This window comes from Eupeodes corollae, chromosome 1, assembly GCF_945859685.1.
Source record: "Eupeodes corollae chromosome 1, idEupCoro1.1, whole genome shotgun sequence".
Classification (NCBI taxonomy): domain Eukaryota; kingdom Metazoa; phylum Arthropoda; class Insecta; order Diptera; family Syrphidae; genus Eupeodes; species Eupeodes corollae.
The window spans coordinates 168,826,867-168,842,391 of record NC_079147.1 but is presented as its reverse complement, the minus strand read 5'-3'; the positions used below and the strand labels follow the sequence as shown (position 1 = coordinate 168,842,391).

Sequence of the window (15,525 nt, the reverse complement as noted above, 5' to 3'; positions counted from 1 at the left end):
CAAAACAATTTGTTTTAGAAAGCTGTCGAATCACTGGAGTATAGGAAGAAAAAGTCACTAGGAAGAACTATTTTCGCTTCGCCGCGCCGCGAATTCGTTAATAAGGAAATACGACGCTAGTCGACTTTGAAAGGTCGAATTGAAAACGATCCGCCGCGAACCTCATATATAGTCCCCAGGTCTTTCTGGCAGGATAGGTCATTCATGGAAGACGAGTCAGTTCACTTTTTTACAGATGCATCAAAAACAAAAGAAGGGTGGAGGAGGTGATAACGACTGAAATTAAGTTTCTCATATGGCCTTCCCAGTCAGTGTAGCGTCTTGTCCTTGCTTAAAGAAAACGTGATATCAACATCTGATATCCGTATTTTCTCAAATAGTCAGGCGGCTATCAAATCTTTGGAATCTGTCTCTACAAACTCTGCTCTAGCTCAAAAACGCAACAATTACCTAGGAACGATCTAAATCACGTTAGCATAATCAGCCTCTCACGTTTCCTAGGGGACTCAAACTGGTTTCATTGAGCTTATAAGAAAGCCTCAACGTTCTGTCGAATTGTAGTTGGGGGATGGTGTAGTCTGTGTGCTTTGGAATTTATTCTAAGTACCTTAGAATTACGGATTGGCCAATGTTGTTGTTAGTCCACTGCACGAAGCATTGAGGCGAATAGCAGAGCTTGCAGCTATTTGTTTGCTAAATATGTCAAGAGGTGTAAGGTAGAGCAAGGAGTCCAGTGCCGCAGACGGGGTCGTGCGAAGCGATCCGCTTATACATAGGCAGGCTGAACGTTGGATTTTATTTAACTTATCCCTGTTTATACCTTTCTCTAAAGCAGTCCACCATACTGCCATACCGTACGTTAAAATCGGTCTGATTACCGATGTGTATAGCCAATGTGTGATTCTGGGTTGTAAACCCCATTTATTGCCAATAGCTTTTTTGTAAGAAAAGAGAGCTGCAGTAGCTTTTTTGACTCTTTCCTGTAAGTTGCGTTTCCAATTTATTTTTTTTTATCTAAAACAAGATCCAGGTATTTAACCTCGTCTGAGAATTTTAACTGGATTCCTTTAATAAAGGGAGGGTTGACAAATGGAATGTTTTATCTCCTCGAAAATAAGACCATATCGGTTTTTTGTGGGCTAACACTCAGTCCACACCGATCAGCCCAAAGTATTAGTCTGTCCAAGGCATTTTGTAAGAGTCTTTTAGGATATTAAGATGCCTTCCTGAAACTGCTATAGCAACGTCGTCCGCATAGGCTATCACTCTGAAACCCTCCGCATCCAGACTAGTTAGGATTTCATTCACCACTAGGTTCCAGAGGAGAGGGGATAGAACACCACCTTGCGGTGTCCCTCTACTAACGAATCGTTTACTAGAAGAGTTGCCCAGTTTTGAGTTAATTATTCTGCTAGTAAGCATTAAATGAATTAACTGCCGAAGCGAACTCCCTACATTTAGAGATGTCAGTGCAGATGTGTCCACGTTGTTAAAGGCACCTTCGATGTCAAGGAAAGCAACCATAGTGAACTCTTTATGATGGAGGAATATTCGATGGTGCGTACTAAAGTGTGTAACGCTGTTTCCACCGATTTACCTTTACAGTAGGCATGTTGAGACGAAGACAGAAGTCTTGTATCGATACGTGCCCTTAAATGGATATCAATCAATCTTTCCAGGGTCTTAAGAAGGAATGATGATAGACTTATAGGTCGTAGATCTTTAGGATTGACTTGGGAGCATTTACCTGCTTTAGATATAAAAACAACTTTAACTTCTCTCCATGCCGAGGAAACATGGACCAGGTAAAGACAGCTGGTAAAAATTGCCTCAAGGATTGGTGCAATTATATCAGAAGCCTTTTGTAATTCGGCTGGTATTATTCCATCTGGTCCTGCAGCTTTAAATGGTTTGAAGCTGTTGAGAGCCCATTGTAGCTTATCCTTTGTGATCAGACCTTGTGGATATGTTGTATTTGAACTTGAACGTATAAAACTGTTGCAAGTTTCAGTAAGAGAACTACCAGGAAAGTGAGTGTCCAATAGTAGGTTCAGCGATTACATTACTTGAATTAGTCCAGAAGACGTCTGTATTTTTCAAGCAGCTTGGCATAGCTGGATTAGTTGAAAGAATTTTCCGTAACCTAGAGGCTTCAGAAGTTTCTTCTATCATGCCACAGAAGGATCACCAAGAAGATCGCTTGGATTTCCTTAGTGCCTTCTTGTAGATTCTTAGGGATTCTTTGTAGGAGTCCCAATGAGAGGCTAGTCTTGCAGCTTTGGCCCGGTTGAAAAGTTTCCTGCATTCCTTCCTGAGCGAGTCAAGCTCTGAGGCCCACCATTGTGGTTTCCCCTTTCCTCTTATGTGTATAAGTGGACAAGCAATTTCTAGCCATTTGTTCATAGCTGAGGTAAGGTCATTGACTTTGTTGTCAAGTTCGTTAGCGTTAGAGGAAGGACTAGAGAGGTACGGGGGTAAAAAACGTACTTACACACTCACGATTATAGGGACCCCGAAACGTTGAGTATCGTTCTTGAGAATTGGACGACAAAAATGTTTCCCGAACGTACAGACGTACGGGGGTAAAAAACGTACTTACACACTCACGATTATAGGGAACCGAAGAGTTGAGTATCGTATACCGTGTACAAAAATGGTAATATCAAAGCCGAAAGAGGACACAATACTGAAATTTCAGCCCTCCAGGTGATCTAGTTCACGAGAAATGCGAGTTCAAAACATGCAAAAATATAGTAACTACATGTGAATTTAATGCCCGTACAAATTAAAATCTACAGATTTTAACCGTAACCTACGTAAAAACCCCTAATATGACCACTGATTTCTTTGACGCAAATTAATGCGGATTATTTTATGTAAAGAAAATACTAAAGAATGAAAACATTTTATGATGACTCCATAATAATGATTGGAAATTTAAAAGAAATTAACCAACAAATCTAAATGAATTATAAAATTCAATTGTTTTTAAATGTTTTCTTTATTTATTATAATTAAAATTTTTATAATTAATTCTGACAAAAGAATACATTGAATCAAAACCATTTTCATTTAAATAATTAAAAATTAATGTAAGCACAATAATATAATTATATATTTAATGTTTCCTTTACTTTACAATAATAATTAAACAAAAGCTAAGAAAATTACCTATGTGTATATATTATGTATGTATTTATTTAACACAATACAAAATCGATAATCTAAATATTTGATAAAACAAATGTTGTGTTATCATTCAACTTAATACAAAATGTTGTTTTTCATGTGAATATAATAATATTTTATGTTTTTTTCCAATTAAATTAAATCAATATTTACAAGAAATATATGCATGTATAAAATAGCGTTTGTTAATTGTATTATATTTAGGTATTTATTTTATATAATTTTTATATGATTCTGATGCAACAGAAATGGTTATAAATACTATGTGTAAATTGATTTTTCGTACAAATTTATTTCATGCAATATTTTATTAGCTTAGATTTTTTTTTCATAGACATACAAATACTTAAAAGGCACGAAATATAATAATTCTTTATTTTTCGCTTTTCATCATCGAAATCGTTTTTGTAAAAAAATTTAAGAACAAAATTGAAGTTTAATTATTTACATAAAAATACAGCGTTTTCTTACTCAACAATAAACAAATTAAAAGCAAAATAGAAGTTGATATTTTCAACAAATTAAAAAATATTAACAATTGTGATAAAAAACACATAAATAAAAGCAACTTAAACATAATACCGTTGTTATTTATATTTTTCCTTCTGCTTAAATTTAAAGTTGAGTTTATTTCAAAAATGGTCGACTTTCACTGAAACTGTATGTGCGGCTGCATTACTTGGTAAATCAATGTTATCCCATTCGGTGTGGAGATTTTTTTCGCTATCGGTGGCCTTGAGAGCGAGTCCCAAGGAAGCTGTTCGACCGGCGCAGTGAGGGATGTTTAATGTAACTGGAACAAGGAACTCCAAGCCTTGAGGGCCGCACATCACTAAAGGTGATAGCATTGTTTCACCTAAAGTTGACAACAAATTAAAACATTTTAATTAAAAGGTAAGAATAAAATATCGTGTAAGGTGATCAAACAGTGTTACATAGGTGTCAAAAGGCAGCTAAACTCTTAAATTTGTTGTGATTGGAGTAAACAAAACACGTGCTTAAATTTATTTAAAGACAAATATGCTTTGTAACTATGTACGTAGGTAAGTAAGACATTTTAGAATAATGTTTTTTTTATTTAATTTGTGCATGCATAAGAATTAACTACATTCTACAACTATATTACGATATTCCATCTTCTAGTTTTAAATAGTAAGATGAAAGCTATACTCAACTATATTGAATATTTGAATTTATTTTGTAACAAATTTGAGCAAATTCGTCTCAAGTGGTTTCAAAAGTATAGGACTGGAATTCGATATCTGTCAAACCCAGTTGTTGAACTAATTTTTTTTAATTCAAAGTCTGACATTAACCAAAATGAAATTGTTAAAACCTACTGCATAAATGCGGCCACAGCCACATTTCGTCCTTTAAGAGGAGCTTATGGTTTACATAATCGTCCAAGTACGTAGGCAATTGTTCTAATTGTGACGACATTGGAAGAGCCTAGATTAGTTTCAGATATTGTAAGACGCCAGTTATGCACCAGTTATAGCTATCATGGTACCCGTGGCATGATGGTTAGTGCGTTGGACTGTCATGCTAGAGGTCTCGGGTTCGATCCCTGCCTATGCCATCTAAAGTCTTTTCACGGGTACTGCCTCTTGCGAGGAATTGACAAATTCTCCAAGAGTAACTATTGTCATGAAAAAGTGCTTTCTCAAAATTAGCCGTTCGGAGTCGGCATATAAACTGTAGGTCCCCTCCATTCCTGACAACATTACTCGCACACAGGAATGGTTGAGAGTTGTAAGTCATTAGGCCTTGGTTCTCAACGGACTGTCGCGCCACCCAATTTATTTTATTTTTTATAGCTATCATTGAAATCGATCCGGAAAAATATTCAAATCGAAACAATTTTGTTTGGGGAAAAAAGTGTAGCTGATTTATTTTTCTCTAAAAATGTATTTTTCTATTTTCCGGACGGAAATTCATATACTTGAACAGATGATTCTTTTATGTTCAAAAGTGAAACGAATCGTTCCACTGATCTGGGTTCCGATTTTACACAATTCCAATTACAGATTTCTGTCAGTAAAAATTTGTCGGTGGATTTCCATCAGGAAATTCAAATTCAAAAATTTTAAGGATAGCTATAAACGACCTGTCAAAAAAAATACAATGTTTGTTTTCAATAATGAAAACCAATGATAGCTATAACTGGGGCCTTATAGCTATCATTGAAATCGAACCGGAAAAAAAATTGAATCGATATTTGACGGTGTTTCCCTTTTATTAGAAAGACAAATTATATACTGATCGATCGGAAATCACACAAAGAATTTTTTTTTAGAAAAAAAAGTGTAATTACCAATTTATTCTTCTCTTAAAATACTCTTACTGATGGATTTTACTGATAGCTATAACCGGCCCCTAAAAGTGTGGCCGAAGACGCGAATGTTACGATTGCTCTTCGTTCTCAGGAATTCGGACTGTAGGGCACATAATGGTGTATTTTGCATTTGGATCTACACTACAACTATACGTCCGTATAAAGTCCAGCTCACACAACAACTGAAGTCAGTTGACCATTCAAAACGTGGTAGATGCTTCGAATGGGTGCTTGAACAACAGACGGTGGACGGCGATTTTTGAACAAAATGTTCTTCATCGACGAAGCACATTTCATAAATAAAATTGTCGTATTTGGGGATCTGACAATTCTCAAAGTAAGAGAGGCCTTTAGATTAGATTGGGTGGCGCAACAGTCCGTTGTGAACCAGGGCCTAGTGACTTACAACTCACAACCATTCCTGTGTGCGAGTAATGTTGTCAGGAATGGAAGGCCGAATCCGAACGGCTAATTTGAGAAAGCACTTTTTCATGACAAGAATTACTCTTGAAGGAATTGCCAATTTCTCACAAGAGGCAGTACCCGCGAAAATTATTTTTTTTTTTTAAATTAAGGTGGCACAGGCAGGGTTTGGACCCAAGACCCCTTGCATGACAGTCCAACGCACTAACCATCATGCCACGGGTACTACTAAGAGAGGCCTTTACTTCCACAAAAAGTCACTGTTTGGTTCACTTTTTGGTCCTTTCTTCGAAAAGGACGATGGAACGAATGTTACCGTTTATTCGGAGTATTATGGTCAAATGGTAACGGACTTTTTATGCCTGCTATTGAAGAATACGGCTTGGAGAATATGTGTTTTTAAGAAGACGGTGTCACCTGCCAAACAACAAGAGTGAATATGGCTTTATTGCACGAGACATTTAATGGCCGCGTAATTTCTCATCTGGACGATATCAACTGGCCAGCAAGGTCATGCTATTTGACACCGCTGTACTTTTTTTGTATTTCTACGCGAAAGAACGTGTTTATGCAGATAAACCTTTAAATCTTGAGCACTTAAACACCAAGTCAAGTTTTGTCTGAGATACCGCCCAAAATGTGTCAAAAAGTGGTCTAAAATTACCTCAAAAGAATTGATGCTTGCAACAATTTTAGTGGTAATCATTTAAATGATGTGATGTTTCACACATAATGTCAAAGTTCAAACTTTATAATAAAAAAGAGATATCATGAAAACAAATATTTTATATATGCTTTATTTACAATTACTTCTCAGACCGCAAAATGGATAACCCTGTACTTTCGGATTCTTTTCATTTTTTTGTTTTTGTGAGTGGACAGCAACCGGTTGTGTTTGCCTGTTAGGTTGCAGAAACGGTGGAGTTACAACTATGTCAAATCCGAATGGCTTGAATAGCTAATAAACATTGTACAACTGAATACGCACATACATTTTTGAAGTAACTTTGTAAATTTTTTCCAAATATTGATGGTTATTGGGCCTTCTGTTGAAGCTAACTACTCCCTAAAAATGTTAATTTTTTTTAAATTATACAATAAAATTGTGACTTTTTTTCTTTCACTTGCAAAGTGTTTTATATGCAAAATAGACATTTTTTTAGACAATTTCATTGTTTTTAATGGAAATTTTTAAGTATTGAACGATATACACTGCCAACCAATAGGATGAGGCAACAAATTTTGGAATCGAATTTTCGCTTTTTATGCCCGGTGGAAGTTTTGCACCCAGAAAAGTTTACTGACTTTGATTAGGTACGTACATATTTCCCCATTACAAATCCTTAAAAGTAATTGACAAATTGGAAACGGGGGTTGGAATTTCCAAGATTACAATGAACTACAAAAAAGGGAATACTTCCGTGCAGAATTTTACATGTGCGATTTTTTAAAAAACTATTTAATAGAATATTTAAGCGAACGTTGTAAACAAATGTTTTGATTTAGTTTGAAACACACATGGGATGCAGAAAGATTTTGACAGCTCAAGAAAGAGCGAAAACAGATGCGTTCAAGGATTTTGACTTTAAGGACGTTAAAAGACTTAACAAAAGTAAGACAGTTGTGATAAATTTTCTTGCTGATCAACAAAATAAAAAGAGCCAGCGACTAAAATAATGATTAAAAGCTGAGTATCAGCCAGAATAACAGCGGTTCAAAGGATAATACAAAAAGCACTATCCAGAAACGAAACCTTAAAAATAGCCTGTTTTGAGGAAAGTACACAAGAAGAATCACATGAATTTTTCAAGAGTGCATGTAACTTGGAGTAGTGAATAGAAAGGCGTTGTTGGCCACACTTTTTGTATTTCCTTAATCTGAGGAAGGATGAGCTTATTTTGAAAGGATACCATAGCCGCACATTAGATATAATGGTGTGGACAGCTATAACCTCCTATAGCACAATCGACTTTCAGTTTTTGTCCACAATAATGAACGGGATACAATGGAACGGTCATTTTTCATTTTTTAACTTCTCCCTTGGATTTTCCAATAAGACAATGACCCTATTCACACATCGAGGGTTATTAGAAGTTGAATTCAATCAAAAGACGTGGAACTTTTGATATTGTCCCTATATTCAACTGTATATACTATAGCACATAATTGCAACGTTTGGCCTTTTCTTTTTCAGACAATTTAAATACAAGGACAGCGTAAGAGAAGCTGCTCGTGATTACTGAATCTTAAGTTCCTGTGATTATTAACAAATTGAATGTTTCTATACTAAACCGTTTTATAGAGGTTTTATCAATACATTCAATTTTTAGTTTTTTTTTTCTTTCTAAAATGTTGCATTCCTACCCTTTTTAAGTATGTAATATTTTGATACTGGGGAATTTCAATCCTTGTTTCCAATTTACACTTTAATTTTAAAGATTTGTAATGGGAAATATGTCCGTACCTATTTACAGGTAGTAAACGTTTTCGGGTACAAAATTGTAAGAAAAAATGTGTAGATCTACACCAAAAAAGTCAAGGGAGGTGCAAGAACCGCAACAACATCAACTTGAAGACGAGTATGTTTAAGGTGTAAATTTAACTTAAGTTAAACAATGGTATGACGTGGTTTTTTCAGACGAAAAATAGTTTAATTTCAATAGAACTAATGGGTTTTCAGGTTTTGAGAAAATAAAAAGATTTTTAAAGCTTCATCATAGCCCTGAAAGAGTTGTTGTGATTTGAAGAGCTGTAAGTTATTTAGCGGAACAGTTTAGTTAAAACTGTATATAAGGCTGCAATCATAAACTTGTTTTTCAGTTTGCGTGGAGTGTATGTATACATGGACTTATATATATATATTTCAATGTTGTTTCATTGAACTTTATTTTTAATTATTTAAAGCTGCGTAGTATTGAAAAAAAAGTGTATTTTTATACTTATACTATCGCTTGGTTTACCTGTGAAAATTCCGTAAGCTCAAACTTGCAATCGTAATAGTTTTAAGTCTTACTTACAAGTGTCAAGAAATAAATAAATTAGGTGGCGCAACAGTCTGTTGAGAACTAGGGCCTAGTGAATTACAAATTTCAGCCATTCCAGTGTGCGAATAATGTTGTCAATGCATTTAAAAACAAGTTATAATGGGCAGGTTCAGGCGACACTTGAAAGTAATGCAAGTTTCTGGTATATGAGCCAAAACATTGAGACAACTTTATTGGAAAGTTGACAGGAAAGTTAGTTAAATAAAATGTCCCTAACTATCAAGTCCACTTATGTAAAGAGTTTCTTGTCAAATTCGAAAAGGAACAATGTATTAATATTTCCTTAAAAAACAAAATACGAGCCGTGATAGGCTTGCAGCTTACCTAAGGACTGATTTGCAAACAAAAATGTTTTTGTAGTTTTTGGACTATAAACGAAGAGGTTAGTGAAGTAAATTTCCGAGATTGAAATTTATGACGCTTGAAAAAGTAACTAGTTGTATTGTTTAAAGTGTACGTTCAAAGAAAACAGTTAACTGCAAATAAAATCCTTTATGTTTTCTGAACCTGTCCAATGCCAATTTTTTTTCCAGACTCAATTATTATATTTTAACAGTATAACTCCGCAAAATTTAATGAATGTGTTTAAGATCTTCATTATGATAGCATAATCCTTTCACATCAATTCACTCTCTCATTCAAGAAAGAACAAAATTGAGGAAAGTATTTCCATAGTTTCTGTCTTCCCATTTTGAATATTTATCCACTGCTCAGACAGTTTCACGGACATTCAAAAAGAGAGAAGTATCGGTCAGGTCTCTCAATAAATATTTGGGTTTTCTAAATTGTAAGAATCAGTATAACTATGATCTGAGCATTTAAAGTTATATACTACAGAAAGTAGTTTTTTAAATATTTGTTATTAAAATACAGCATCGAGCACTAACTATATATTATAGAAAAAAAGCAACAAACATACATATTATTAGCTACATACCTTATTACACACACACACACATACACTCATAAAAAAGTTATAAATACAATTTAAAAAAGTTAACAAAACTGTACACAAAGAAATATTATTTACAATAAATATTGTTATTGAGGTGCATTAATTAAGACATAAAATAAAAGGTGACAAAGAGAAAAATAAACAACATCTTAAGAAATAAAAAAAAAAAAACAGAACAACAGTTAAATATTATTTTCATTAGTTTGTGCACAAACCATTTTCCATATCCAAAGGCGGTCCGCCAACTGTTTCACCCATTCGTGGATCACTAACTGTAAAATAGATCTCTTGTTTGACACCTAGAGGTATCGCACCTGGTGGAATCTGAAGTGAAACATTCCAGAAATTATCCGCTAAGGTGCCTCCATTGTGATCGAAAATTCCTTTTGTTGTCGTAGGCTCTCGAGGCACTGTGGGAAATCTTTGGCTCGTAGACCCTCCAGAAATTGTTGGTGCTGCGACGGGCCCAGCCATTGGCAGTGACATATCACTGGCATAGGGTGTGCTAGTTGCATTTGGCGGTCCTATAGGTAGACTAGCTTGAGATGTGTATTGAGTTTCAAGTGAAGTTCGTGATGCAGCGGTGCGACGCATGTTCGGTTTGTGGTAAGGTGATCGTGTTGCTGCAGTTGGTGAATTTAAGGGTTTGAGTGGTTCTACAGCCTCGCAAGCTTCTTCTTCATCACGAGTTTCTTCTTCGTCTTCTTCTTCGTCCTCATCGAACTCATCATCGTCTTCTGGCTCAGCAAGACTTGCTGCGGCTAGAGCTGGAATAACTGTTTTTTCTATCACTGTGTCCGCAGATAGCTGCAGATCTGACTGTTTCGAATTATTTAGGGTTTCTTCTTGAGAGGAACCATTACTTTCTCCACCATTTCCATTTACAATTACTGTGCTGTCTGTTTTTTCTTCTTTCTTCTCATCGGTTTCATTTTCCCCCGATGCCAATATACTAGATTCTTCTTTAGTCTCGTAAATAGGCTCAGGCCTAACCACATCTCTTTTCGACACATAAATGGGCTCAGCCATCGATTCCATTGCCTCGCGGCGCGTTTGGTAGATCTGTTCCCGAAGCTGTGATCTTGTCTTTAGACCGCTTTCCTTTACTTCTCTACGGGACTGATAAATGGAGTCTCGTTCCGATTTATCATCACGTTCCGATTGACTACTACTGGGCGGACTAAATTCTCTTTCGATATCCTTCTTACCTGCAGTGATGCGTTCTTGCATCTCTTTTTTCGACTGATATATTTGGTTACGTTGAACTTCCCTTCGGGTCTGATAGATGTGATCTTCTGATATATCCATTTGATCGGGATAGAAACGACGTCGAGTCATAACTTCAGAGTTTGGAGGCCTTCTTGGCTCGGTTAACATATAAGCACCCTGTCGACTTTGATATATATCCTCGCAAGCGTAAGCTTCAGGACTTTGTATGCGTTGGTTAGGCTTACGACGTGGATCATAGCCACGATCTGCAACACTTGTACTATGACGACGAATAATTCGACGCCCGCCGCCTCTATTTGCAGCTATCATCTCTGCCTGTCTTCTTTCAAGATCTATCAAAGCTCTATTCGAATACAAGTCATCGTATGCTTGTCTACTTTGAGCAGGAGCTATGTTTCCATATATGTCCTCACTTTCAAGGTTTTGGTACGTGCTATTCATATCTTCCTGTTCGCGGGCGTAGTACTGATCTCGTGGAGGAACACTTGTTGCCCGACCACCATTATATGGAATTCTTGGGTCATGCATCGCTGCGGGATAGGTTGGATAATCATCGGGATATTGAAGCCGTCCTATTCCCCTTTCCATCATGGAATATTGTCTTCTTAGAGGTTTTGATTTTTTATCTTGCTCAACCATGCTGTTCATTCGCCGCAAAGGTCGAGTGGACTTAATTAGAGCGTTTTTGATCGCAGTTAGAGGAGATTTGAGAACAGATTTCTTTTTCACCTTCGGTAATGGTGGTGGTGGTGAATTTGGATACATGTTATAATATTGTTGATGTTGATGATATGCGGCTACATTATTAGCAGGATCTGATGGATAAACAGCACGAGAAGGATGTTGTGGGACTTGATAGTAGTTATTATACCGCTCGTCATACGGCTCCATATCGCTATTTGTATCGATAAAAATGGGTTATATACGTGTGTGTGAGAGAGAAAAAGAGAGAAAGAGAAACACAGAAGGACAAAACAAGTAAGGAATATTAAGTTCAAGGATCAGTTTGGATTAAGGAAGGTTCAGATAATACTGATAATATTAACATAAATTTTGATAATTTTAAACGGATGCAGAGACCTATTTTATTAATGCGTTTTAAGTATTTGAAAAATATTCGTAAAAATGGTTAGATGTTTTTTTTCGATTTGGAAAACTTAAGTTTAAATAAAAGGGGGTACGATCGACTACTTGTTTTCAATTCACTTCAATACGATCAACAAAAATGATCAGACAAATTTGTATAGATATCTTTGATTGTTGACTTTTGAATGTCTAACTTTTCAGTATTCATATTTAAAAAAAAGCATTTTTGAGCTCGAGTCTCAAACACGGAATCAAAGCTGTATTTATTCTAAATAGGACATTATAAAAACACCACTATTAAAACATTTTTTATATCAGTTATAAGTGTTTACATTGAAATGTTTCGTTTTACATCATTTTCGTTTACAATTTTTTTAGCGAATACATTTTTAAAACTGAAAAGATTTGTAATTCATGTTAATGCCTCACTTGGAGACGCTACAACCATTACCACTTACGTAGATTGAAAGGTAAATGCTGTTTCAAAGACACTGAACTTTTTTTGGACCTGAATACCTGAACTTTCGTTTGTTTTAAATAATTTTAATAATTGCTTGTTTATTATTAATGAAAATATTTGGAATTAATAAAAAAATACTCAATTTTCCAAGGAATCATTAAAGAGAAACAATTTATTTTTACTTTTATTAATCTGAAAAAAAAAATATTTTGATTCAATCATATTCAGTCACACACGCACACACTCCAATTTAAGAACAAAAAATAAAAATGCACAAAAACTAATTGTTTATAAATGGACTGGAAGCATTTCACCAGAATATTTGTATATCCATTATTCACCATTACTTTTAGCATTAGTTTATGAAACATAAATTTAATAAGTTTTATTTGTTAATTGACCATTTATCCTTTTACTATGAAAATGTAAATAATGTCGTTTTGTTTTATTAAATTGTTTTCCATTCCCAGAAATGTTTTAAAAGTCACACGAACACAAAATATAAGAGAAATTATAAAAAACAGACATTGTAGATGGTATAGAACTACCCGAAAAATGTTTTTTTTTTTTTAAATAGGTTAAATGAAAAAGTAGTTGCATATAATAATATATCAAAGTGTCTTTGTGCGTATGTCAACAAAATGTGTTTGAACCAAAAAATCTAAACAAATAAAGAATATTAAATTTTGTTTTGATGAACTTTTAACAATGAGAGAACGCTGATGTATGCCAATAACAAAAAAACACCAAACAAACTTGTAGTTTGATTTTCAAAAATATAACAAATAAAAAAAAACATTTTTCGTTAGAAACTAAAACAATAAAACATTAAGTTAAAATATTTTGCATGCATAGAAAGGGATGTTTTGTTTTCTTTTACCTAGATTTATTTTATTTAATTTAAATTTTTAGGGAAAAGGGGGAATCATTAAATGATAAATTACGAAAAATAAATTTCAAAATAATTATTGGGGTAAGAGAACCAGTTAAATTACCTCATATTATGATGGTGCCCAGCAGCTCCAATTTGCGGTTTACGATATAACTCAAAAGCCGATCCACGTTGTTCTCGACTGCCAGCCAAATCGAGAGCATGTCGTTCAGGAGTATGTGGGGGAAGGTTAGCTATTTAGAATGAAATTATTTTATATAACTTGATTATTAACTGTTTTCCTTTAAATTACACTTAAAATTTAAAGATACTGATTGCCTAAAATCGACCATAAAAAAAATACAATTTATTAATCACTTTTGAGTCATTTGAAATCAATTTCAGTTTGTTTGAAAGTTTTGCAACAATAAACTATTTTTTCCAAATTTATAGTGCGGAAAATAATTACAAAAAGTATACTAGTCGGAGAAAATAACCAAAATATTTCCCTAAGCTTACATCTGTGTCTAATATACAGATTTATAATTATTTTATTTTACAAAAATAGCATTTTTTATGAAACTACGCAAAATGCTGGTACAAATTGTAAACAGCTAGTAAAAATATGAGCTACGACTTTAAAAACTTATTTTGTTTACACTTTATCGTTGATGCTTTTTATGGGTAGACTCAGATAGGGTTTTAATAATATTTAAAATTAAAAATTGTAACAAAGAAAATTATTACAAATTTGTAACAAAGAAAATTATTACAAATTTGTTCGAAAGTGCTCAAATCTTTAGCGTCCCATTAAGCTAGCATTAATAAAAATTTAGCTGGTTGAAGTTAATGGTAATTGCCAAAACTATAGTATTTTTAAAACATGACCTAGGATAATTAGAAAATCTATAATATGAAAGGAAGACATTTATACAGCTAAAAGCAATGGCGGATCCTGGTGGGAGGTCGTAGGGGTCATAACTCTCCTGGGAGATTGTTTTGTTTAAATTTACGTAAGATTTTCCTTGAATTCAAAACAAATCGTATTGCATTAATGGACATTTCCCTAATATTTTTATTTATTTACTGTTTACAAATGAAAATAATATTTGTATTTTACTGCTTTAAACTTTGTTGCTAAAATCGGAAATCCAGCCCTATTCCAATCGATCAGCACAAATTTATCAATTTTTTGACTAATGAACGATCCAGGGTGGTCATATTAGCCATAAAGCCTATACAGTTTAGTTGTATAATTCAAGTTTTATCTAAAGATTTGTTAGTTATTATAATTAATGCTTTTACACAATTTAGAATTGAAAAAATCTTTAGTAATGATTTTAATTATTTTCATAAGAGCTTTTCTAAGAGAAACAGTAAAAATTCAGGTTTTTAAGAAGTAACCTTGAATACAAAATCGATTTGATACTAAGTTTCAATTTATTTTTCTTTTATTTTGTCACACATAGGTAGTTAAGGCTTTTTAGGAGATTTAAACAAGAATTTCAAGAATAGAAATGTCCCAACCACACAAAAGTGACACTTATATTAAAAGTTAAATAAAATTAAATTAATATAAAAGCTTTGAAAGATCTCGAGTACTGCAGTAAAAAGAGATTCTGCAAAGTGTAGTTTGTGATTGCACACTAAAGTTTCTTCCTAACTTATTTGTTTACCTTTATTTGTTTTTATTTAATATTAAGAGGAACTATGTTGAACCAAACATTGTTCTCTCTCAAATTTTTAAATTTTGTTGACTACTTTAAGATCAAATTATGTTTAATCAGTTTACCAAAAACAGTATTATTTTTAGAATTTATTCTAGCATCAGCTTCTAAGCAGACGGAAAACAATAGTAATATTAGACCCCAAAAATTGAGGTAGAAAAAAAACTTAGGTGGCGCAACAGTCCGTTGAGAAATAGGGCCTAGT

General features: G+C 34.0%; 1 protein-coding gene across 10 annotated transcripts in view; it reads right to left on the bottom strand.

Annotated features, from left to right (window-relative positions):
• Positions 1 to 2,982: 2,982 nt before the first annotated feature.
• Positions 2,983 to 15,525, bottom strand: part of LOC129940651 (tight junction protein ZO-1) — a 188,118-nt gene continuing 175,575 nt past the window's right edge. For 8 of the 10 annotated variants that reach the window (XM_056049042.1, XM_056049044.1, XM_056049041.1 and 5 more), the window contains 3 exons: positions 13,718 to 13,847; positions 10,162 to 12,071; positions 2,983 to 4,045 (listed from right to left, as the gene is read on the bottom strand). In XM_056049042.1, coding sequence (XP_055905017.1) covers positions 3,822 to 4,045; positions 10,162 to 12,071; positions 13,718 to 13,847 — 2,264 coding nt within the window. In that variant the 3' untranslated portion in view covers positions 2,983 to 3,821. Of the gene's footprint in view, positions 4,046 to 10,161; positions 12,072 to 13,713; positions 13,848 to 15,525 lie in introns of those variants that run through there. The other 2 variants (XM_056049050.1, XM_056049051.1) reach the window with 2 other exon arrangements.